The sequence below is a fragment of the Colossoma macropomum genome, unplaced genomic scaffold (assembly GCF_904425465.1).
Source record: "Colossoma macropomum unplaced genomic scaffold, Colossoma_macropomum, whole genome shotgun sequence".
In the NCBI taxonomy this organism is placed as follows: Eukaryota; Metazoa; Chordata; class Actinopteri; order Characiformes; family Serrasalmidae; genus Colossoma; species Colossoma macropomum.
Window position 1 is genome coordinate 31,303,567 of NW_023494807.1, and position 25,821 is coordinate 31,329,387.

At 39.4% G+C, this 25,821-nt stretch overlaps 1 protein-coding gene across 1 annotated transcript in view; it reads left to right on the forward strand.

The window, feature by feature from the left end:
* ptprfb (protein tyrosine phosphatase receptor type Fb) overlaps window positions 1-25,821 on the forward strand; it is a 240,049-nt gene that overhangs the window by 49,931 nt on the left and 164,297 nt on the right. The window contains 1 exon segment of the mRNA XM_036556368.1: window positions 21,434-21,622. Coding sequence (XP_036412261.1) covers window positions 21,434-21,622 — 189 coding nt within the window.

Sequence of the window (25,821 nt, forward strand, 5' to 3'; positions counted from 1 at the left end):
AATGACTGGAGATCAAAAAGCAGCTCGACTGCGTCTTATTTTTCTCTTAGTGGTGGATCGGCTGCTATGTGGTGGAATACATGTTGATTTTGGTATATCTAGTAATAATAATAATAATAATAATAATAATAATAATAATAGTAATACATTTTATTTTATTAATAAATTTTTTGGAAACAAATGCATGCACAAATTAAAAAAAGAAATTGAAAGTTTAAAAAATTAAAATGATCAAAAAGTTTATTGAACTTCTAATATTAAGTTACCAGGACAGTGATTTGTGTTTTAAAGTCTCTTTACTGATTATTTGAAGTTATACATTTTTAAACTAATTTTTATTTTCTTAAGGTTAAAAGATTGAATAATGCATGAAAAATTAATGTCTAATAATAATAATTATTATTTTTACTATTATTTTGATTATTATAACAACAACATATGATAGCCAATTTAATCCATTATCATAATAATTACATTAATAATGTTTTATTTATATAGAAATAAAAAAAGGATATACAAATGGTGTTAATTTTGCCATCTATAATAATAAAAAAATAATTAGAGTAAAAATAACAATAGCAAAAAATACATTTTAAGTATGTAGAGCTTTTTTGTTTATAACGTTTACATGGAAAAATATGTGTGTTGGTTTTAGTATCTCTAATAATATAATTATAACAGTAACGATAAAAATAATAATAATAATACATGTGATTTATGTAGAACCCTTTTTTACATACATTTTACACACAGCATAGGTTGAGATTCAAGAACACGCAAATAGAAAATGACTGAAATGAACAAATTTAACCCCTTAAATGGCCCAAATTTTATTACACACTTCTATAATCGAAGAATATCTCAACCAGTTTGCACTGAAGTCCCTGCAGTGACTGAATAATAAGCCTTAGTATGTAATAAGCCTGAGATTATAAGGGGTTAAAGGAAACATATAAACAATATAACCATAGAAATATAAGGAAAAATGAAATATGACGAAACTAAAAGCTAAAGAGTGACTGGAAAATAAAAGTCAGTCAGATATAATTAGCACGTCTGCTGCAGCGGACCGTGATGGATCGCGGCGGCCAGTGAGGGATCACCTGGACAGGCAGATAACCCTCCTTTTCATAGATGACTACCCACAATGCCCTGGGGGTGTGCATGAGTGATTGATTTGTGCTGTTTTCCTGAACGCGCGTGTTATTCCTGCTCTTATAGAGCGTTCATGGCTATTTCCCCCTCAGCTGAATGGGCTGCCTGTCAGAGCGCTACGCGGCCCAGCAGCATAATTGATACGCATTACATGTAGTGTGGAGAGTAATCTGGGAGATTTCAGCGGCTGCTCAGTGTCAGTAAAACAAATTATAGAGTCAGCGTTTTCCACAGAGAGCTCTGTATGTTTGGCATGCGTTACAGTCCTCGGCTGGCAAGGATGCAAAAATGAGCGCTACATAATACAGGTCATAAATATTGCAGGAGGCGGGCGGTTGAGGACAGTGCCCACCCTTCATAAACACTGCTGGAGTCTCACTGCGTCACACGGTAACCCTGAGAACAATGAACCGGCAGCGCAGGGTCTGCGTGCTCCGTTCTCTTCCCTTTAACTGTAGAAGTTTCAGATAATAAAAGCATTCTGTGATTTTATTTGGATTATTTCTGATTTATACACCGATCAGGCACAACATTCTGACCTCCACTTACTATATAGGTGCACTTTGTAGTTCTACAGTTACAGACTGTAGTCCATCTGTTTCTCTGATACTTTGTTAGCCCCCTTTTACCCTGTTCTTCAGTGGTCAGGACCCCCATGGACCCTCACAGAGCAGGTGGTGGATCATTCTCAGCACTGCAGTGACACTGACGTGGTGGTGGTGTGTTAGTGTGTGTTGTGCTGGTACGAGTGGATCAGACACAGCAGTGCTGCTGGAGTTTTTAAACACTGTGTCCACTCACTGTCCACTCTATTAGACACTCCTACCTTGTCAGTCCACCTTGTAGATGTAAAGTCAGAGACGATAGCTCATCTGCTGCTGCACAGTTTGTGTTGGTCATCCTCTAGTCCTTCATCAGTGGTCACAGGAAGCTGTTGGCTGGATATTTTTGGTTGGTGGACTATTCTCAGTCCAGCAGTGACACTGAGGTGTTTAAAACCTCCAGCAGTTTAACCCTCAAAAATGACCATTTTTGAGTAATTTTTCAGGGCTACTGACCCTGAACATTGCACCATGAAGGTCACTTGGGGTCTTCTATATGATGCAGTGCACTGCCCACTCTTTCTTAAAAGCATGTCAGAATAAAAGTCATTTGTAGTTGGTTGTGCCGCATGACATTTAAGGAAAATCTGAATTTTGAAGAAGTTTTGTAATTAGTTTCTTGATCTATTTTCCATCATATTATGTTTGGAAAGGTTTCAAACATAAATTCATGCCTTTTCAGAATTGTTGTAGCTAAATTACCTTTTTTCATAGTTTGTTTAGTTTGCATATATGGTTGGAAGGTCGCACTGCTTGACAGCTTTTGGCTTTGGGAAGCGTAAAAATGCCTATGAATTTTAAAATATATTCACATTTAGTTGTGTTATAGAATAATGTAGCATGTCGTGTATCTATTAAACTACTTAGTGGTAAAAATACTGTGGCTGTCATTAATTCAGTTTAGTGAAATACGTTTCAGTTGACACAGCAGTGACTCTAGACAATGAAAACCCAGCCAGTAATCAACCACCATGCTGGTATTTGAGTGGATGAACTATAAACACTTCCACAGGAAGCTCGCGTTCATTCCGGCGTCAAGCCTGAACTCGTTTTTTACGCAATAAACACCCCTTCTAACGTGGGAAACACGACGTAAAGCGGTCCACCTACAGGTGTGGTCTCTGACTGCCTCCTCAGCTCCAGTCAGCGGTCTGTCACAAGTTTAATTTCTCCCACCGTCTGCTGGCTCGCAGCCCAACGCCGTAGATCATAAGCCGTTTGACAGTTACAAACTGCGGCTGTCGAGAGGAGCTTCTCCCAAGGACTCGCGCAATATGGCCGGCTGGAATCGCTCACCTGCTGTCTGGAGCCGCATCCAGCGCTTCAAGCTTCAAGGACTTTGGAGAAATATTACAGCCCGATTTGTAACAGAAGAAAGATGGTCTGCAGCGTCCGGCTCACCGAGACACTCGGATCCTTGGAATTGACGTGAATGAGATCTTCTTTGCTGCGCAGAATCAGAGACCATTGTTCGTTTTTCAATAAGGAGAAGATTAGATCTTCGTTAATCCTGGTGCTGAAATATGAACTTGTTCTTAATGACCGTTTCGACTTTAAACAAATGAAGGGCGGTCCCTGACTTCTGTACAGTGCATGTGTCCATTGTGTTCTATGCTAGAAAATCGTTTTCTATGAAGAAGCTCAACAGTGAGGATGGAAGAAGCTCAACGGTGAGGATGGAAGAAGCTCAACAGTGAGGATGGAAGAAGCTCAACAGTGAGGATGGAAGAAGCTCAACGGTGAGGATGGAAGAAGCTCAACGGTGAGGATGGAAGAAGCTCAACGGTGAGGATGGAAGAAGCTCAACGGTGAGGATGGAAGAAGCTCAACGGTGAGGATGGAAGAAGCTCAACAGTGAGGATGGAAGAAGCTCAACGGTGAGGATGGAAGAAGCTCAACAGTGAGGATGGAAGAAGCTCAACGGTGAGGATGGAAGACCTACCAGGCAGCCTTTCTGTTCAGATTTCACCTGCCTTAACGTGCTGACACTGTATCATCTCTGTAGAAAAGCATTGACCAATAGGATGGGACACTTTGGAGCGTGGTCAACTTAAGCCCACCATGCTTGGTGCCCAGAGGAGCAGTGGAGCTGTGTTCTCTGGAGTGTTGGAGCTCCATCCAGTACCTTTGGGATGAGTTGGAGTGACCCAGAACTCCCCTTTCAACATCAGTACCTGACCTCACAAATGTTCAATCAAATCCTCACAGCAGTGTTCAACATCTAGTGTAAAGCCTTCCCAGAAGAGTAGAGCCCTGCTGGTGACATCCTATAAAAATATTCCCATGCCTTACTAAGTGGTGGCCACAACTTAATTATCTCGTTCCCATGCCTTACTAAGTCGTGGTCACATCTTAGTTACATCATTCCTACGCCTTGTGAAGTCGTGGCCACGACTTAGTAAGGCATGAAAACAAGATCCTATTGCGTGGCCATGACATAGTAAGGCAAGGGAATGAGATAATTAGGCCTTGACCATAGCTTAATAAGGTATGATCTCATTCCCACGCCTTACTAAGTTATGGCCACAAGTTCATTATCTCATTCCCACGCCTTACTAAGTCATGGCCACAACTTCATAATCTCATTCCCACTCCTTACCAAGTCGTGGCCACAACTTAGTTATCGCATTCCAACGCCTTACGAAGTCGTGGCCACAACTTAATTATCTCATTACCACGTCTTACTAAGTCGTGGCCACGCATTATTTTTATTTTCATCAAAACATCTGACTTTTATTGGATTACATGCTTCACAGAATCACCCGCAGAAACCCCTCCGGTGCTGTGATTGGTCAGAAACTCATTTGCATATAGGGGCGTTCTGCAGTATCAGCAATAGAAAGGCTGATATCGCGATACAGATGAAGGAGTGATACATTGCGCAGCCTCACTCTGAGCCGCCACTCCGTTGTTTTTGAGGTTCCCTGCTAGTCGTGTTCTCTGAATGTGCTAATGGAAGCAGATCACACCTGCCAGCATCTCCACGCAGGCCGGTCACAGTGGATCAGGGTGTAACATGAGTGCCCTGAGACGCCCTCGGGATTGTGCAACTCTGACTCAGGTCGATAAGGCAGGGAAGCGGTGAAGCGGTCGGCCCGATGCTCTGTGGGAATTCTGGCTTTGACCTGTTTGACTTACACTGACGTTCAAAAGTTTACGGTCAGCGTTTTTAGTACTGAAGCCAGTTTTGTTGTGGAGAAAAGTGAAGGAATACTAACGCCGGTCCAGTGTGACTCCACGCTTCTAAAGCAGGAAGAAAAAAGGAAGTTTTGGAAAGGAAGGAAAGTTTGTGAACTTCTGATCAAATTTCATACTTTGCTGATTCTCTAAGCACTCGGGAGAAACTAGAGAGACTCGCTGTTAAATATCAGTAAAATAAAGGTGCCTATTTATTTTTTATATTTAATACATAAACAGTTTGGGTTCTGTTTTTATTTTATCTTGAGCTTCACTCATCAAAAAACGACCTACAGCCTTCAGTCGCATGCAAAAGTTTTGGCATCCCTGGTCAAGTTTTATGTTTTGTTGACTTGAGTGTGAATAAGTGAACACATCCTCTACAGAGAACACACTTCTGCACATTTTAATGCACAGACACTGTTTATTTACTGAATTTAACATAAACATAAATTATGGCATGTAATATTTTTTTATTTTGTATACTTTCCAATATGTTAAACTCAGAAAAATCTGGCATAAAAAAATGGCATATTTAAGTTCTTTTTACCTTATTGTTGCTTAAAATTAATGCCGAAAATGAACTAAACAAGTGTTTATATATATATATATATATGATTGAAACTGATAGAGAAATCTTTATAATATAAACACTATATATATATATATATATAAATATAAACAGTGTCACACAGATGGAATAATGTGGTTATATCTTCTAACAGGGTGTCCAGAATTAGCAAATTAGCATGTATATACATATGTACATACCGTCCAAAACCATTTTTAATTTGTTTTCTGATATTCTGTATATTTTGATTCTCTTAGCCATTAAAATGTTGTGATATCACTACAGAAAGATGACTGCGCTGGCTGTTGTTGTTGTTTGCAGGCTGATTGGTCTAAATCTGTCTAAATATGATCTTTGTAGGATTTAATACTCAGTGTCCTTCACGTATTGACGACACCCACAGTATCCTTAGGAAAGTGTATCGTGATACAGTATATTGTGATGACGATATATCGGCATATCGCCCACCTCTGGTAAAAGAATAGGCTTTTGTTTGTTTAAAGGTTCTCTATAATTGGTCTGAATGGGTCTTTTTTATGATTCATGCAGTTGTTTAGTGTTATAGAGATGCTGACCACACCCATCACATCCTCAGAAAGAGCGTCCTGATGTCATGAGATCATCTCGTCATATTGCCCACCCCTAAATGCTGTTAGATCACAGGAGGAAGCTCAGTTCTGTTCACTTTGAAGTCCTTCTGTATTTGTCCATCAATCCGCTGCTCTGTGTCGTCACAGATGATAGGAGCGTCGCTGGGCTTTGCTTTGCTGTTTGATTAGCGCGTCTCTCTGCTCTTTTAACAGAGTCTTAATGCCGGCTGCCTCGACACAGAGGCGGATTTGTTTGATCTTTGCGTTGTTCGGTCTCTCTGCCTGAAAGAGTAAGTTAGACCTGTCACATGCAGCGAGGCGAGAGGGATTTAATTAAGGAAAGCTGCCATGTTCCACCGTCCTCTCCAACCTTTATACAGACACATTAAAGCAGCCTCCATCTACAACAATTAAGCTGAAACAGCTCACAAATATCCTGTTTTTCTCATTTGTGCTGTGTTTTCTCACTGATCGCCCTCTATACCAAACTGAGATACAAGGTTTTCTTCCGACAGCAGTGATATGAAGGGCTTCATGTCGCTCTGCAGGATCTCGAGATGCTTTAACGACACTGAGAAAAGAAACGTTATGGAGGCGCTGAGCTCCGTACGGTGCTGTACCGGTTCCTTCAGTGGAACTCTGGGCTTGTCTGAATGTGATTGAGTTGCAGTGTAGCGGCTGGTGGGCCTTGTGATTTTTACACAATTGTAAGCGCTCAAGGTGACTGGGTTTGCTGCGTCGGAGCAGATTTAGCGGCCCACCCTTCAGCGGTGGTAATGGGTCACATGTGATGTTATGTACAAAGTGGTGCACCGGCATAAATAAAGGCCACACGCCTGTGGCAGGACTGTAGATCATACTGAAGACTGAGGAAGGTGGAGGGCAGATAGGAGAGAGAGAGAGAGAGAAAAAAAAGGGAGAGAGAGAGAGAGAGAGAGAGGTGTATGTATAGGTGAGAGAGGAAAGGTAGAGAGAATCAGGAAGAAAGAGAAGAGAGAGGGAAGGTGAAGAAAAGTGGAGGGCAGATGAGAGAGAGAAGTGTGTATAGAGGTGAGAGAGAGCAGTATATAGAGTTAAGAGAGAGAGAGCTGTATATAGAGGTAAGAGAGAGAGAGCAGTATATAGAATAATAGAGAGACAGCTGTATATAGAATAATAGAGAGAGAGCTGTATATCGAGGTGAGAGAAAGAGAGCAAGAGAGAGATAGGTGTATACAGAGATTAGAGAGGGAGAGAGCAGTCTATTGAGGTGAGAGAGAGGAGTATGTAGAGGTGAGCGAGAGACCTGTATGTAGAGGTTAGAGAGAGAGAGCTGTATATAGAGGTAGGGGAGAGAGAGCTGTATATCGAGGTGAGAGAGGGAGCTGTGTATAGAGGTAATGGAGAGAGCTGTATATCGAGGTGAGAGAGAGAGAGAGCTGTATATCGAGGTGAGAGAGAGAGCTGTATATCGAGGTGAGAGAGAGAGCTGTATATCGAGGTGAGAGAGAGAGAGAGCTGTATATCGAGGTGAGAGAGAGAGAGCTGTATATCGAGGTGAGAGAGAGAGAGCTGTATATCGAGGTGAGAGAGGGAGCTGTGTATAGAGGTAATGGAGAGAGCTGTATATCGAGGTGAGAGAGAGAGCTGTATATCGAGGTGAGAGAGAGAGCTGTATATCGAGGTGAGAGAGAGAGCTGTATATAGAGGTAATGGAGAGAGAGCTGTATATCGAGGTGAGAGAGAGAGCTGTATATAGAGGTAATGGAGAGAGAGCTGTATATAGAGGTGAGAGAGAGAGCTGTATATAGAGGTAATGGAGAGAGAGCTGTATATCGAGGTGAGAGAGAGAGCTGTATATAGAGGTAATGGAGAGAGAGCTGTATATCGAGGTGGGAGAGAGAGCTGTGTATGGAGGTAATGGAGAGAGAGCTGTATATCGAGGTGGGAGAGAGAGCTGTATATAGAGGTAATGGAGAGAGAGCTGTATATCGAGGTAATGGAGAGAGAGCTGTATATCGAGGTGGGAGAGAGAGCTGTGTATGGAGGTAATGGAGAGAGAGCTGTATATCGAGGTGGGAGAGAGAGCTGTGTATGGAGGTAATGGAGAGAGAGCTGTATATCGAGGTGGGAGAGAGAGCTGTGTATGGAGGTAATGGAGAGAGAGCTGTATATCGAGGTGAGAGAGAGAGAACTGTATTTAGAAGTTAGAAAGAGAGAGTGAGACAGAGAGCGGTATATAGAGGTGAGAGAGAGGTGTATGTAGATGTGAGGGAGAGAGCTGTATATAGTGATAAGAGAGTGAGAGCTGTATATAGAGGTGAGAGAGAGCGAGCTGTATGTAGATGTGAGGGAGAGAGCTGTATATAGAGGTGAGAGAGAGAGAGCTGTATATAGAGGAGAGAGAGAGAGAGAGAGCTGTATATAGAGGAGAGAGAGAGAGAGAGCTGTATATAGAGCTGGGAGAGAGAGGGAGAGCTGTATATTGAGGAGAGAGAGAGCTGTGCATAGATGTGAGGGAGAGAGCTGTATATAGAGGAGAGAGAGAGAGAGCGAGCTGTATATAGAGGAGAGAGAGAGAGAGAGAGACAGCTGTATATAGAGGAGAGAGAGAGAGAGAGAGAGCAGTATATAGAGAGAGAGAGAGAGAGAGAGAGAGAGAGAGCAGTATATAGAGAGGGAGAGAGAGAGAGAGAGCAGTATATAGAGAGAGAGAGAGAGAGAGCAGTATATAGAGAGGAGAGAGAGAGAGAGCAGGCTCTGCTGGCCTGTATTGATTAAGTGCCTGTCGGGGGGGAACTGAGGCTGAATATTCCGCCCAGCGAGAAAAAATGTATTATTTTAAAGGTCACGGCTTGCATTACACCTCTTTCCTCACATCCAGCTCTGATAAACAGCGAGCTGCAGGAACAGCGCCGACAGCACCGCCTCCGTACAGCACTCCACTTCTACACCTGTGTGTTTATTTACAGCCTACAGAGCTGCACTGAGGAAAGAGATGCACTGAACTTCATTCAAATGTGCGCACAGTTCTCACATTATTTACACCACTGAATTATCATAAATGATTACCTCGTATTTCGAGTTTGATCCTTCAGCCCATCCGTCGTAGTCCAGGCTGAAGCCCAGCTGCAGAGCTGTGTGTTACTCTGATTACTCTGTCTACGCTGGACAGACGCTCTCAGGAGGGCTATGGATAAATCAACAAGCAGCAAACTAACAAAAGCAGCAGCTTGGTGGAGCTCCGGTTCCCCTCGAGAACCTCCACTATAACAGGAACCCACAAGCTGTATGAACGAGAGCGAGAGATACAATCACAGAGGAGCTGAACCACTGACTGCATATATGATATATTGATATATACACTCATTGACTGTATTTGATATATATAATATATACACTTATTGACTCTATATGGTATATATGATATATACACTCATTGACTGTATTTGATATATATGATATATACACTCACTGACTGTATTTGATATATATGATACATACACTAATTGACTAAGATACATAATATATATACACTCATTGACTGTATATATGATATATGTGATATATTCACTCACTGACTATATATATATGATATATACACTCATTGACTGTATATATGATATATATGACAGACACTCTTTGACAGTATATATGATATATATGATGCACACACTTACTGGTTGTATATATGATATTTATGATATAGACTCACTGACTGTATATATGATATTATATATATGACAGACACTCATTGACTGTATGTATGATATAGACACTGTCTGTATATATGATACATATGATATATACGCTCATTAGCTGGAACATGCAGACACTGCTGCTCTCGCTGGACGTCGGTGCTGAAAATTGGAATCTGCGTGGAAATCATGATTTTCACATATATATATATATATATATATATATATATGCTAAAACTGAATTAGTGCCCAAAGTACTTTGTTCATTGCTAATTCTCGACACCCTGTTAGAAAATATAACCATATTATTCCATCTGTGTGGCATCATTTATTCCTGAGAGATGTAAATTTAATGTTGAATGAAGGTTATGAGGCAGATTAACATGCAGCTCCTGCGTTTTTCTCACTTCGGATGAGCAGAACTGCATATTTTGAAGTAACAAATTATACTTGTTTGCTTAAATAGCAAACAATACATATTTCATAGTTATTTAGAAATGAATATTTGAAATATGACATCAATATGAACGCGTTAGTGTGAAAATTGAATCAACACGGCCTGGCGCTGATGTAACACACTCAATAATTCATGTTTTATTTGATGCCATTAGTAATTTACGTGCTGAAAAGCATCAGGTGAGGAATGAAGAAGCGATTTTCTGCACATCGTTAAAGCGTCGACTCTTCATCATTAAGGGAAGCCGTTAGATGAGAGACATGCCGTGTACTGCTAAGTGTGTGTTTTACAGCTGTCATATATTATAATATGATCCCCCCCCCAGACCCCTCCCTCCACAGAAACATTACCTTTAATTGTCGTCGTCCATCATTCTTCCACACGACCACTTCTGCCAAGGTGCACTCTTAGTAAAAAGATTCCAGATAGCACAAAAAATAATATAGAAGGAAGTCAAGAGTCTGAAGTTCAAGAAAGGATTAAAAGCTACAGTGAAAATGTGGCTCCTAACAACCACCTGGAAGACCTGGTCGACCCCAAAACTGCCCCCATCAGATAAACAGCACTTAAAGCTTTCATCTCTGAGAGAGAGGAGAAAATCAAGCTGCTTCAGATCTGAAAACATCCACAGGTGTTTCTGTCCATCCTTCCACTGTGAGAAGACGACTCAGCGCTGTGGGTCTGAAAGGATGTGTAGCTGATCAAGAAGAACCTCACTGAGAAAAGGAGACGGACACATCAAACAAAGAAGCTGAACGATGGACTGACCACCCCAGAGTCCAGACCTCAACACCACTGAATGCGTTTGATTACTTCAGAAAATGATCAACCAGCTTCTAAGACTGAACTTTGGAGGTGTGTGTAGATGTGAGAGAGAAAGCATCTGTGTAAATACATTTGTATGCAAAAATTTTGGCACCCCAGTCATGTTCTGTAAGTGACAATAAGTGAACACATCCACTAAGAGACACACTTCTGCACACTTTAATACACAGTTACTGTTTATTTACTGAATTTAAGTATTAAAATCTATAATTTTTTAAATATTAAAATTTTCATATACTAAATTTTAGTAAAAATGCCATTTATTTACTTCATTTATTTATTTTTATATATTTTATATTAATTTCTTTAGTTATTCTTTAATATATATACACGTCTGCACATTTTAATACTTAATTACCTGCTGAATTTAATATACTGGAAAAAATAATAAAACATAAAATGTGTAAGTTATGGCACATTTTATGTTTTTTCTTTCCAATATGTGAAACTATAAAATTTATAAATCAAGTATTTAAATTTATACAATTTTAAAATATTTAAATTTACATATACTACATTTTAGTAAAAATTTAAAATATATTTATTTATATTTATTTTATTATTATATATTTATTATTATTATCTATCTATCTATCTATCTATCTATATATATATATATATATATTCTTTACCTACATGCTTGCAGTGCTATTGGGAGGGATTGTGAAAAGGCTCAATTTTTCCCAGTGTCCCCTGCTGTCCAGGCTCCTGTACAATGGTCAGTGTGTTTTGGGATAGTAGCCGAGGCTGCTGTTGGTGTGGTGGGCTCTGCGGTGGGCTCTGATGATGGAGGCTGGTCGTTTTTCAGCAGGGTTCTGATTAGACCCATCGCCCTGCACGCTATGCTCCAGTCGCCGTGGTAATTGGAGCTGGCAGGAGGTTGGCATGTGAAATCCCCCTCGACACGGCCCTCCCCTTCTTTTATCCCACTGCTGTCTCTTCCCACCGTAACCCTGCCAAACACGCACACTGTGCACTTTTATTAACCCTCACCCACCTGGAGTCCAGCGGGTGAGGAGCCCATCTGCACTCTTAAAGATACAGACAGTGAACTGAAAAAGCAGCCTGTATTAAATTCACTGTTCTGTGATGACGTGATGAAAATCATTGCGCCAGCAGTTGACTCCGCCCATCCACGCTGAAGTTATAAGGAGAGTTTCAGGCTGGACTGCTTTCTGAATGAGACACAATACAGAACAGCCAATCAGAACAGAGCTCATTTAAATAGATCAGTCTAAAAGACACAGAAACACAGTCTGTTTAGTTCTAAGGGATAGAGAGAGGTTAGAAATGTAGAAATCAATTACAGCTGTTTTTGGTACATAAATGCACATCGCTGCTGTCGGATCTCCAAAATGGTAACTTTACAGGAGAAGGAAAAAACATACCTTACTTTTAATGTAAGTCTATGGAACCAGAGTTTTTTCGATGTAATTTTAGGCCGTTTCTTTTGGTCCATTCATCATGAAATTTACACACAATGTAAAGGACAACAGGCATTTTCAAATTAGGAGATACAAGGTTTTGTTCAACAGCAACGACAAATTATAAGTGGACCTTGCGGAAAAAAATAAAATACAGAAAATTAAGGATATGGGCCCTTAAAAAATAAAGGTGCCAAAAAAGGCGTGATGGTTGCCTAAAGAACCTTTCAGTGCTGCTGAAGAACCTTTTTAAAGTTTAAGAAACCTCTACATAATGTAAAGATTCTAAACCAATTACAAAATGGCTTTATGTACCAAAAACAGCCGTAATTCATTTCTACATGACCATTTTCCAACCTCTCTTTATCCCTCTGAATTAAACAGGCTGTGTCCTTAAGACTGATGTATGTTAATGAGCTCTGCTCTGATTGGCCGTGCTCTATCGTGTCTCTATCAGTCAAAGAGCAGCCCAGACTGAAACACTCCTTATAACGTCAGCAGGGATGAGTGGGGTTAAACTGCTGTAGGCTGAGTAGGTGGATATGTGCATTTTTGTAATGAGACGTATTTTGTGACATCACAAAAACAATAAACTCAGTATGGACTGCAGGGACTGGGGAGTGAATGGTTTGCTATTGAAACTTTAACGATGCTCACAAAACTACATCAGACTCACTCTTTACTCCAGTAAAGGGAGGAAATTCTGTGATATGGGCCCTTTAATGTCTTTGCCATGTACAGCTTTCCAGCTTTCTGTTTTTTATTAGGCAGGTCTTTATCAGATGAGCTGCTCAGATGGCCAGAGACGAGCTCTGACTGCTGTATTGTAGTGCTTTGAGGAGAACAGTGTCACTTCTGCCTCCCCTGAACTGATTACAGGGCGGTTCATGTTCCGCTGCTGTGTTCTCGCCATCAGAGACTTTCTTTGCCGTTTTTTTTATGGTCGTTGGCTTCGATAAGGCTGGGCTTGCTCTGGCCTCCGTCCATATTCAGAGAGATAATACAATAGGCTGCCATCTGTAGAAGCCTGGAAGGGCTTATCACTCTAAACTCTCATTAAACACTGTCTGTACATGGAAACTGTGGGTTCTTCTCAGAACAGAGGTTTAATTGAGGACAGTAGTGTGAATGGCTGTTGCTGGAGCAGGACAGCAAAGGACAGTGTTGAGAAGAGACAGGAGTGATTTTTTTTTTTAAAGTACATGCTTAAAAAGGTTTTTAAAGGGTTCTTTAGAAAAGAAAATGGTTCTAGATAAGATAAGTTACTTTATTGTCATTGCACAGAGTGCAACGAAATCGGGCAGCAATCCTAATTAAGCATAAAATAATATTAAACTGGGAATAATATAAAATGCAGGATATTAAAAGGAAAGACCACATAATTTAAAATTATTAACAGTGAAACAAAAAGTAAAAATTTGAAAATAATTTAAAATAAAATTTAAAAAAGTAAAATAAAAAGGCTGCATATAAAAGAATGTAGCATCTAAGGTATTTTACATGAGGGTACTGCATATATATATATATATATATATATATATATATATATATATATCTCAATTATCTCAATCTCAATCATCTCAATCTTTTTTGGTGCTAAAGATTGAGATAATTGAGTCGTGGCCATGACTTATTTATCTTGTTCCCACACCTTACTAAGTTGTGGCCATGACTTAATTATCTTGTTTCCCTGCCTTACTAAGTCGTGGCAACGCATTAGGATCTCGTTCCCATGCCAAGTCGTGACCACACATTATTTTCATGTATACAGGATGTCACCAGTGGGGCTCTGTACAAAAGTCAGAGGTCCTTAATTTAATTTCCAGTCAAAACAGCTGCTACAGGTTATTCGTTTTTCAGCTTCAGGAAGAAAAAAAACAAAGAAAAACTTAATTAACACAAAATGACACAAACAACTAAATATTTAGTTTGAGTGTTCAGTGAGTCACTCTTGACTTTTATTCCAGCTTCCGTTCTTTTCAGGAGACTCACTTTCAGCTCCTCAAAGAATCTGCAGACACGCCTCCAAAGTTCAGTCGTAGAAGCTGGTTGATCGTTTTCTGAAGTAGTCAAACACATTCAGTGGTGTTGAGGTGATTTCGCTGACCGAGTGTGTCTGTCTGTTAGGAACTAAACACCTAATTAACTGTGAAAAACTTTTTTCCTTAAGAAATGTAATAAAAAGCCTTTATGCATGTTCCTTCAAGACCGTATGAAAGCTCTCATATCGACACGTTCAGACCCGCCGCCGAGGCATTACACGCTGCCAATGTAACGGCTGGAAACTTTTCTAAAAGCTGTCGGCACCTTCCGCGTCCTGTCAGACCCGTGAGGGGTGAAGGTGAGCGGAGAGAAGCTGCTCAGAGAGACTAAAAGCTGTTTGTAGTCGAGCTGTCAGGTTGAACAGTCGTTCCTCGGAAAGGGCGCAAGTCTCTGCCTGCGCGAGTCGTTTGAACCCGTGTGGGTAAAGGCTTTGTGTAATTGTGTCTCACAGCTTTTCTGCCTTTAATTTCAAACGATAGCCGTCATTAACGCGGCCGGCTGCGTTACACGTCCAGCGAAGGTGAAATAAAGTATGAGGACGCACGACATTAGCAAAGCTTCAAAGCTTCTTCTGTTGTTACAAGCTGGACATGGTTAAAACAGAAGAACCCTTTTTTGTGCTATTTAGAACCATTTCGAAAAGGTTCTACATAGAACCATATATCTATGTAGCACCCAAAAGGGTTCTTCTTTTATTGTTACAATGTCAGGCTTGTTACAACAGCCTTTTTTTGGTGCGATATAGAACCCTTTTCGAAAAGGTTCTATATAGAACCATCTTCAGCACATTCTCCATCAATGAGAAGAACCCTTTCACGATGCATAGAAGCCTTTAATCATGCAAAGGGTTCTTTGAGTGTTCATGGTTCTATATAGAACTAAAGAACCCTTGAAGAACCATCATTTTTAAGTGTGACTACTAAAGAACTACATTTGGTTCCCTGAAGAACCTTTTAGTGGGCAGTTCTTTGAGAAATGATGTTGGTCAAAGAGATTTGTGTATGTCAGTATTTTTCTTTCAAGTGTAAAGAACCTCCAAGGTTCTCTACCAAGCTAGAATTGTAAATTAATTCAAACTAAGACGCACTGAGGAACTTTTATTTTGAAGAGCGTAGAGTAGCAGCACCCTGGAAGAGCGGATACATTATCTTCTAGATCATTTTGTGCCTGTATGTATTGGGAAAATATCATCGTATTAATTTTATCAGTACCGTTAAGCACCAGCTTCAGGCCAGTTGTTGAAGCACATCTGCCAGGCTTGGTTCTTCTTCGTGGACCGTCCACTTCAGTCCAGCATTTCTTATTCTTTGCCCAGCTTTCTTGATGGCAGTCCAATTACCGGCCGAATGCATCACTCCGCTAGAGCCAAGCACCTTGTCATAACAACTCCAGGGAAACAATAAGACTACTGTTGGCAGGCCTTTAAGCTTTAAGCTGCCATCTGTGGCAGTGCCCACGTCTAAGATGAGCAACCAGGGAGAGGCTCGAGACCGAGTGAGACATTTCGGGAGGACCCCCCCCCCACGATGATTCAGATTAGCAACTGAGCTCCTGTCTGTCTTGGTTTAAATATGTACTGAACACAGCACAAGTGCCTAAAAGGAATAGTCTGGCTTTTTTACATGACTGCTACCACTGTTATTAGTCATACATCATACTTTAATACATGTTTACAGGTAACAGGAAGTCATACGGGGTCAGAAACCACATGATCAAGTCTTCAGTTGTACATTAAACAGTCATGCACATTAGAATAGGAGATATTAGTCTATAAACAACCTCGATAAATACTCCTGTACATAGAATAGGAGATATTAGTGCAAAACGACCTTAGTAAACACTCCTATACAGTGGAATAGGAGATATTAGTCCATAAACAACCTTAGGTAACACTTGTATACAGTAAAGTAGGAGATATTAGTCAAAAAAACAACTTCAGTGAACATTGCTAGACACTAGATTAGGAGATATTAGTCCATAAACAACCTAAGGATACACTTGTATACAGTGGAATAGGAGATATTAGTCAATAAACAACTTCAGTGAACATTCCTAGACACTAAATTAGGAGATATTAGTCCATAAATAACCTTAGTTAACACTTATATACAGTAAAGTAGGAGATATTAGTCAGTAAACAACTTCAGTGATCGTTCCTAGACACTATATGAGGAGATATTAGTCCATAAACAACCTTAGTTAACACTTATATACAGTGGAATAAGAGATATTAGTCAATAAACAACTTCAGCGAACATTCCTAGACACTAGATTAGGAGATATTAGTCCATAAACAACCTTAGTTAACACTTATATACATCAAAGTAGGAGATATTAGTCAATAAACAACTTCAGTGATCATTCCTAGACACTATATGAGGAGATATTAGTCCATAAACAACCTTAGTTAACACTTATATTCAGTGGAATAAGAGATATTAGTCAATAAACAACTTCAGTGAACACTCCTAGACACTAGATTAGGAGATATTAGTCCATAAACAACCTTAGTTAACACTTCTATACAGTAAAGTAGGAGATATTAGTCCATAAACAACCTTGAAATCATTCCTATATATAGTAGTACATAAACACTTTTATATTAGAATAGAAGATATTAATCCATAAACAACCCTAGTAAACACTTGTATACAGTGGAATAAGAGATATTAGCCAATAAACTTCAGTAAATATTGCTATATACTAGAATAGGAGACATTAGTCAATAAACAACTTCAGTGAACATTACTATAAGCTGGAATAGGAGATATTAGTCCATAAACAACCTTGAAATCATTCCTTTATGTTAGAATAGAAGATGTTGGTACATAAACAATCTCAAACACACTCTTTTACACTAGAATAGGAGATATTAGTCCATAAACAACCGTGATGAACACTCGTATACAGTGGAATAGGAGATATTAGTCAATAAACAACTTCGGTAAACATTCCTATACATACTGACTCCCTGCTAAATACAGACCTGCAGACCACTGTAGGGTGCTTCACCGCCCACTGGTAGTCCGCAGCCCGCAGGTTGAGAAACCCAGCTTTAGTCTATGTTTATAGATAACAGGATGTCATATGGTGTCAGAAACCTCATAATCAGGTCTTGGAGCGTGCTAATTGGCCAGGTACTCGTTAGGTACATTAGCCTTGTAGCTCTATAGCAACACTAAAGAAGCAAACCTCTGGCTGGTTGACTGAGCTCAGGGTAAAGAAACTGTTCTCTAAGAAAAGGTGAATTTCTTGAGTTCTCTTTGTACGCATAGCAAAATGAAAGGTGCGAGTGATGCCGCACTTCCTAGACAGAAGAAAGAGCTTTTTGTACTTGTGCCCTGTAGCGTTTTTATGGAACGCTTCCACCTCATATCTGTCTTAACCTTCACATACTGTATTTTATGCATCAGCCGCAGCTGAGTGTTTTTCTCAGGCTTTGGCTCACCGAGTGTCTTTGCGGAGCATCAGACGTCAGCCTGCATTTTGACTGCATTAACCGTTGTTGTGTGATTTAGTGAACTGCTCAAAGCTTAAATAAACTGCAGTGTGTGCCCTTGAATACTGTTAAAGCTTTCAGTTCTACATTAAACAGGCGTGTACGCTATAATGGGAGATATTAGTCTATAAATAACCTCAGTAAATACTCTTATACATAGAACAGGGGATATTAGTGCATAAACACTCATACAGTGGAATAGGAGAGATTAGTCAATAAACAACTTCAGTGAACATTTCTATACAGTAGAATAGGAGATACTAGTCCATAAACTGCTTCAAAAAATACTCCTATACATATAACAGGAGATATTAGTGCATGAACACTCATACAGTGGGATAGGAGATATTAGTCCATAACAACCTTAGTAAACACTCTTGTATGGTAGAATAGGAGATATTAGTCCATAAACAACTTCAGTAAATACTCCTATACATATAACAGGAGATATTAGTGCATAAGCACTCATACAGTGGGATAGGAGATATTAGTCCATAAACAACCTTAGTAAACACTCTTATACGGTAAAATAGGAGATACTAGTCCATAAACAGCTTCAAAAAATACTGCTATACATATAACAGGAGATATTAGTGCATAAACACTCATACAGTGGGATAGGAGATATTAGTCCATAACAACCTTAGTAAACACTTTTGTACGGTAGAATAGGAGATATTAGTCCATCAACAACTTCAGTAAATACTCCTATACATAGAATAGGAGATATTAGTTTATGAACACTCATGCGGAGGAATAGCAGATATTAGTCAGTAAACAGCTTTAATAAACATTCTTACACACTAGAATAGGAGATATTGGTCCATAAACAACCTCAGTAGACATTGCTATACAGTAGAATAGGAGATATTAGCCAATAAACAGCTTCAGAAAACATTCCTATATACGAATAGGAGTTATTAGTCCATAAAGAACCTCAATAAATACTTCTATACACTAAAAAGGATATAGTAATACACAAACACTCCTATATGTTGGAATAGATGTTAGTACATAAACAATCTCAGAAACACTCCAATACGTTAGAAAAGGAGATATTAGTCCATAAACAATCGCAATAAACAGTCCTATACAGTAGGACATGTTAATCCATAAACAACCTCAACCAATACAACGCTCCAATACACTAGAATAGTAGATATTAGTCAATAAACAACCTTACAAAACCCCATTATGCAGTAGAATATGAGACATACGTCCATAAACAGCTGCAATTCCAGTCACATGCACTGCAGTAGGAAATACACAGTTCTGGGTGGTCCGAGTGGGTTAGTGAAGGTTTCATGAGGAATCAGTCCATCGTTTGAAACTCAGCTCTATGTTTCTCACTTCTCTGTTTCTTCTGTCCACAGTTTCTTTGCACACCCATAAACCTGAAATGTGACATGTCTCCACACATTGAGTGAACGAAGCTCAACCAAAGGAAAAAAACACTCGTGAACCTCTGCGGCCCGTTTCTTTCCGTGTGCAGGCTGTTCTGCGGAGCGTAGTCGCGAGTGATATTTATTCCTGCTCGAGGTGATGTGGTTTTATTGTTATTCAGAAAGTCCTCAGAGAAGCAGATCAACATAAAAATATAGCTGTAATACTCGAGCAGGTAGTTGACCTTTCTTGTATGTTTGCATACGCGAACATGCAATCGCGCTGTTTTGCATGTTCCAGAGCGGCCTGCTCTCCTCGCGGCGTTAAAGGTATAGGCGGAGGGCAACCTGCTGCTTCTGTTACATCTTAATAAGACATATCATTATCATACGCTCATGTTTACTTAGACTCAAACGCAGTATTTTCAGTTATACTGGCAGTAAAAATGGTGCTACATGGCTTGGATAAACAGTTCTAGGAAAACTGTTAATCAGTATGGAACCTTTACGCTATGTGGAGGTTTGAAAAGGTTCTTCGTTCTAGCACATCTCATTTACAGAAGTTTCTGTGGAGAAATTCGATGAACAAAAATAACGTTCCACATACATACATGTCCTTAAACATTGAAAGAAGGTATACGAACAGCGGTCGGTTTATTTTGGTGCTAGTATTTGTGGCATCATGATGCCTGATATGGACAAAATACCATATTGTGACTTTGGCTACGTTCACATTACCAGGCTGAAGTGGCACAAATCAGATTTTTTGCCCTAATGTGACTCAGTTTTTCAGAGCTGTGTGGACACACATCTGATCTTTTCGAATCCAGCCTGAGCCACTTTCATATGTGGTCCTAGATCGGATACGTATCCAATTCGTGGCCATGCGACCTTAATGTGACGCTCAGATCGGAATTCATCTGCTTTTTCTCCACTGCGCCATCGTTCAGCGTTACCATGGCAGCAGCGCCGAACAGAAGTTAAAGCCTGTAAACGGTGGAAAAGCAGCTCATCTCACCTTTTTCACCTTCGTCTCGCTCTAATAATGAAGCTGAGAGCTGATCAGAGTTAATTATCTTCTCAGCGAAGCTCGTTCTGCTCGTTAGTCTGTGACCATCAGAGAGATTGGATTTGAGCAAAAAATCGGATTTGAGCAATGAGGCTTGTAATGTGAACGTAGCCTTTGTTGCCACTAGAGCTGTTAATTAATGTGATAAGTCAAGTCAAGTCAGCTTTATTGTCAATACTACAGTATCTACAGGACATACAGAGTGTTGAAATGGCGTTACTCTCAGACCCCATGGTGTAGCAATTACATTAAATAGACATAAATTATTAAAGCCACAATTTTTTTACACCATTAACTCATCTCATTTTTTAAATTTAACAATGGATGGATGATGGATGGATGGATGGATGGATGGATGGACGTTGTCGCTATAATGCAAAAACCTTGCATCTCCAAATTAGTTTTTGTTGAGTAATTTGAATTTGAAACTTGAGTTACTCTTTGTATTTTGTTTCAATTTCATGATGAATGAACCAACAGAAATTTGGATGTCAGGTTTTGTTCCAACAATATTTAATAATAACAATATATTGTTGATCTCACTGGACATCTGGATGGTCACTCTATGGAAATCACGGACTTTCTGTGTTCAGGTTCACACGATGAAGTGACGTTACCAGGATAAAGCTTATTTTATCCACTCATATGGCTTTAACACGATGCACTGTCCCTTTCACAGCGAACAGGCCTCACTTTAGGGTTCAATCTAGGCAAAAAAATGCGATAAGCTCATTTTAATTGTTCACAGTCGTTTAATCACCTTATAATTTATTACAAAACCACTGGAGAATCAGTGATTAAAGATTCAGTGGCTTTACAAAAGTTCACTTCCGTTGGATTATGTGAATGTGAACATTTGATGTTTGGTTAAAGGGCTACTATCACAGTAACGACTATCACATAACGTGTTGTTCAGTCCTAGCTTCCTCTCTCTGAGCCTCTTTTATTCTCTCCTATTTCAGAGAACGAGATTCCTCCTGGTTTTCCCAGCATCGATATGGGTCCTCAGCTGAAAGTCGTGGAGCGGACTCGCACTGCCACCATGCTCTGCGCCGCTGGCGGCCACCCCGACCCCGAAATCTCCTGGTTCAAGGACTTCCTGCCCGTCGACATCAACAGCAGCAACGGCCGAATCAAGCAGCTTCGCTCAGGTGACCATAAAACTCTCAATACACGCCATAACGTCTCTCCTCCATCCCTGCGGAAATGCAGCGCCTCGTTTTATTGGCGACAAGCAGCACTTTGACAGACCCATCACACCCTCCACTCTGCTGTCATAGATATAGATCCCACTTTAGCTGTTTTCGCAAATAGCGTCTATAAACGCCCTTCGATTTCCCACCTCCTATGTTTATGTATGTTATTTAGCTCTTTATTGCATTCAATTTAGCTTAATATGATATTCCCTCACAGCGAAAACCATTCAGTGGCTCTTTAACCCTTAGAAGTCATGGGTGATTATCGTCTCAGGTCATTTTGCTGAAGTCTAATAACATAAATACATAATTCATGTCTTTGTTATGCTGTGAATTACATTTTCATTTGATTCACATTCTGAGTCTTCACTTTTTTCTCTTTGTTTTAAGTGACAGAAGATAACTCATAATAGACCATAATAAAATATCTTCTCTTCTACACACGCCAATACAAACAATATACAAACAGCGATGCCTGGTTGAATAGTAACCTGAATTATGAAGCGATTTTTACTACCATTTTCCAGTTTAAGTGGCCAGATTCTCATCACTGTAATAAGACTTGAAGATAAATATGTAAATAATGTTTTTTTCCCCCTGTTTTTCTTTTCATAATCTCTACACTTGTCAGACTAATTATACAGTAGCATGTTGAAAACCATTAAGGTTTTTCTTTGTATTATTACGTTTTGTGCCACAAAATATTTGGTTCCTTTTCAAAAGGTTTTACAAGGAAAACAATTTAACAGCACAATTAAAAGTAATACAAACTAATTTTTCTAATTAAAAAAATAAAACACAAGACAAATGTTGGTGCTAAGAAGCAGATAGGTAATGAAAATTAGGGTAAAACAGCTGTAAAATAAAAAACAGTAATAATAATGTTTTGCCGTATCATTTAGAACTCCAGTAGTTCTTTCCAGTCAAGTGAAAATTCTTTATCTGCATGATGATTATGACTTATGACCCCTAAATATTTATCAGCATGGTTTAGAATGAATATATATATATATATATATATATATATATATATACCATAATGTGTATTAGTGTGCATGTATGAACTCCAACCAGTTGTTCTTTATCTGCATGATGATTATGACCCTTAAATATTTATCTGCATGGTTTATATATATATATATATATATATATATATATATATATATATATATATATATATATATATATGCCATAATGTGTATTAGTGTGCATGTATGGAGGCTTACACTTTTAGCCAAAATGCCTCTATATAAAAACAAAAAAACATATATATTTCATGACCTTTTTTAGTGTCAAAGGATCTTTAAAGAACCATATACTACAGGTTTGACATCATACGCATGTATTCAGATGGTTCTTTAAATTCTTTATGTAACTATTGCTTTTACTGAAGAACCTTCACTGAACTGTTTTTAAGGTTGTCAGATAATTAAAGGGAAAAAAACAACAGAATAATATGATTTACTGTTATAGATAAATAAATAAGATAAATAAATGAATAAAGTCTATGGAAATAGTGCATCTATGGTAAAACAGTGATAATGTCGCTAATCAGTTTCCCAAACACGGAAGTTTCAACAAGACAGAAACTTTGCTTTTGTTGCCATGGCGATAACTGCGCTGTCAGCCTGCATACCTGTTCGCAGCGTCTGGCTGCGGTTTGGAGAACATCATTGACGTGCCCTTAGCGTCAAATGAGGCTTAAACCTTCCTAAAAACAAGAAAACAGTCTGGATAATTGCAATCGCCTCTGAAGGAGTTTTCCAAGCAGCCCGGGGCGAATCGATCGCCCGCTCTATATACGGCCTGGACCCTCTTGATAGATGAATAGCTCCGGCTGACCCAGAATCAGATGGATGGCCGCGAGCCGAGGTGGGCCAGATTAGTGGCTTTTGACTGACTTAAACTTCGTCCCTCTCCACTAAATCCACCTCATTTACTGGACGACTCTACAGCAGAGCAGGGTCTCCCTTCACATAAGGAGGCCGAGATTCCTCCTCCCCAAGCCTGTGAGAAGTTTGCTGCTGATTGGAAAGATTTCCTTTTCCTTGTTAAAGCTCATCTTGGCTCTTGAGACAAACGTGGAACGCAGGCAGACGTGAATAGTATTTGGTGTGCTGTCAAACTAAAGGTGAACTTCATTGTTTGTAATAGATCGTCTCTGATGTTGAACTGCGTTAGATGTTGGAGCACTTCTCTAACCTGGGTTTATTCAGGGCAGGACTCAGGAGAACCTGTGCCTCTCTTTCAAGGCCGTGCTGATAGCAGAGGAGAACAGCGCGCAGAGCTGCCGGAGCCTCGCTTACGGCAATTTAACACACGATTATGACAAAGTAGAAGTTTGTACCAGTTTCGTTATGTAGGACACAGTGGATGAGATCATGCTGTTTGCCAGCTTTGTCCTTCAGAGTTTCCAGAGATGATGATGATAATAATAATAATAATAATAATAATAATAATAAATACGAATACGTAACAATATTTATTAAATAATATGAAAAAATGCCATTAAAATACTTAATAATATTTTAATAATTTTATTGCATTGTAGTTTATTTATTAAGGAAAATGCATATTAATAAATATGCAAATGTAAGCCCATTGGCTAATCCTTTATATGTATCGCTGCTGTTGGAGCAAAAATCTCCAAAATGGTAGCTTTACAGGAGAAGGAAGAAACATACTTTAGTTTAATGTAAGTCAGTGATAATTTTAGTAATTTTAGGTCATTTTTATTGGTCCAAACATCATGAAATTGACACAGTCGTGGGCTGAAATTAGGGGACCAGCCTTGTGACCAGAAGGTTGCCAGTTCGATCCCCTGAGCCAAGAGCAAGGCACCTAACCCAACCAACTGCTACCCAGGCGCTGCGGATAGGGCTGCCCACCGTTCCGGGCAAGTGTGCTCACTGCCCCCTAGTGTGTGTGTGCTCACTAGTGAGTATGTGGTGTTTCATTGCACGGATGGGTTAAATGCGGAGATGAATTTCCCCGTTATGGGACTAATAAGGGTCACTTGATCTTACAATGTGTAGGACAACAGGTACTTTGAAATTGTGTCAAAAACTGAGATATATATATATATATCATAGCTGTCAGGACAAAACCTCGTATCTCCGTCTTTGACGTTTTTCATTTTTTGACATAATTTGAAAAATGCAGTTGCCCTTTACCTTGTGTCACAATTTTATGATAAATGGACCAACAGAAATGGTCCAAAATTACTTGGGAAAAAATTATTTCTCCATTTACTTCCATTAAAAGTTAAGAACATTTTTCCTTCCCCTGTAAAGTTTCCTTTTTGGAGACGAGGTTTAATTCTGACAACAGAGATAAATGTGCAGGTGTTAGCCAGTTATCTAATTTTAAAAAAGATTACAATTATTTTATTTTTTATTCATTTTTAATTTGTTTTTCCTTCTGTTTTATTTTATTGTACTTACCTTATTATATTTATCAAGGCACATTAATCAAAAGGGTAATATCTGTCTTTCTGTCTGTCTGTTTGAAAAAAATAGTGTCCAGTTGGCTAATTTTCAGTTGCAGAATCTAAACTGATCTAGACCTTTTGAAATAAACAAAATAAAAGTCCCTTTATGTGCAAATTTAAAACAAACAGAGATGCCAGAGTAGGGCCAGGTTTAAACAGTGCTTTGATTTCATATTTCCGTCACTCTCTGTTGCACTAATATGCATGTATGTATATCCTTTTTTAGTACTGCTGTATATTTTGACTGTATTTGTATGTTCAACATTCAGTTTGCCCAGATTTTTATCCCAGACAGCCTGCAGTTTACTAACCCGTCCGGAGTGCTGCGCTCACACGGCTCCTCTCTGTCTTTAAGATTATTTTCTTTACTCTCAGCTTTTCTGTCTTTTCTGAATCTCCTGTTTCTGTCTGTCTCTTTTCTCTACTAATGCTTCTCTCCGATCTTGTTTTGCGTTCCGTTTACATGGCCTAGGGGGTACGCCAATCCGAGGTAAGACAACTGGACGGTGTCTCAAAATCCACAGTGTCGCCTCCTCCATCCCCCCTTCGTCTCCTCACGTTCACCTCCATCGTTCTTGTGCCTCTGAGCACCATCTCTCAACCCGTCACTGCTCTACCGCTCATTTTTCCTTCACTAAACTGTTCAGTTCTGTGTGTTTAGGTA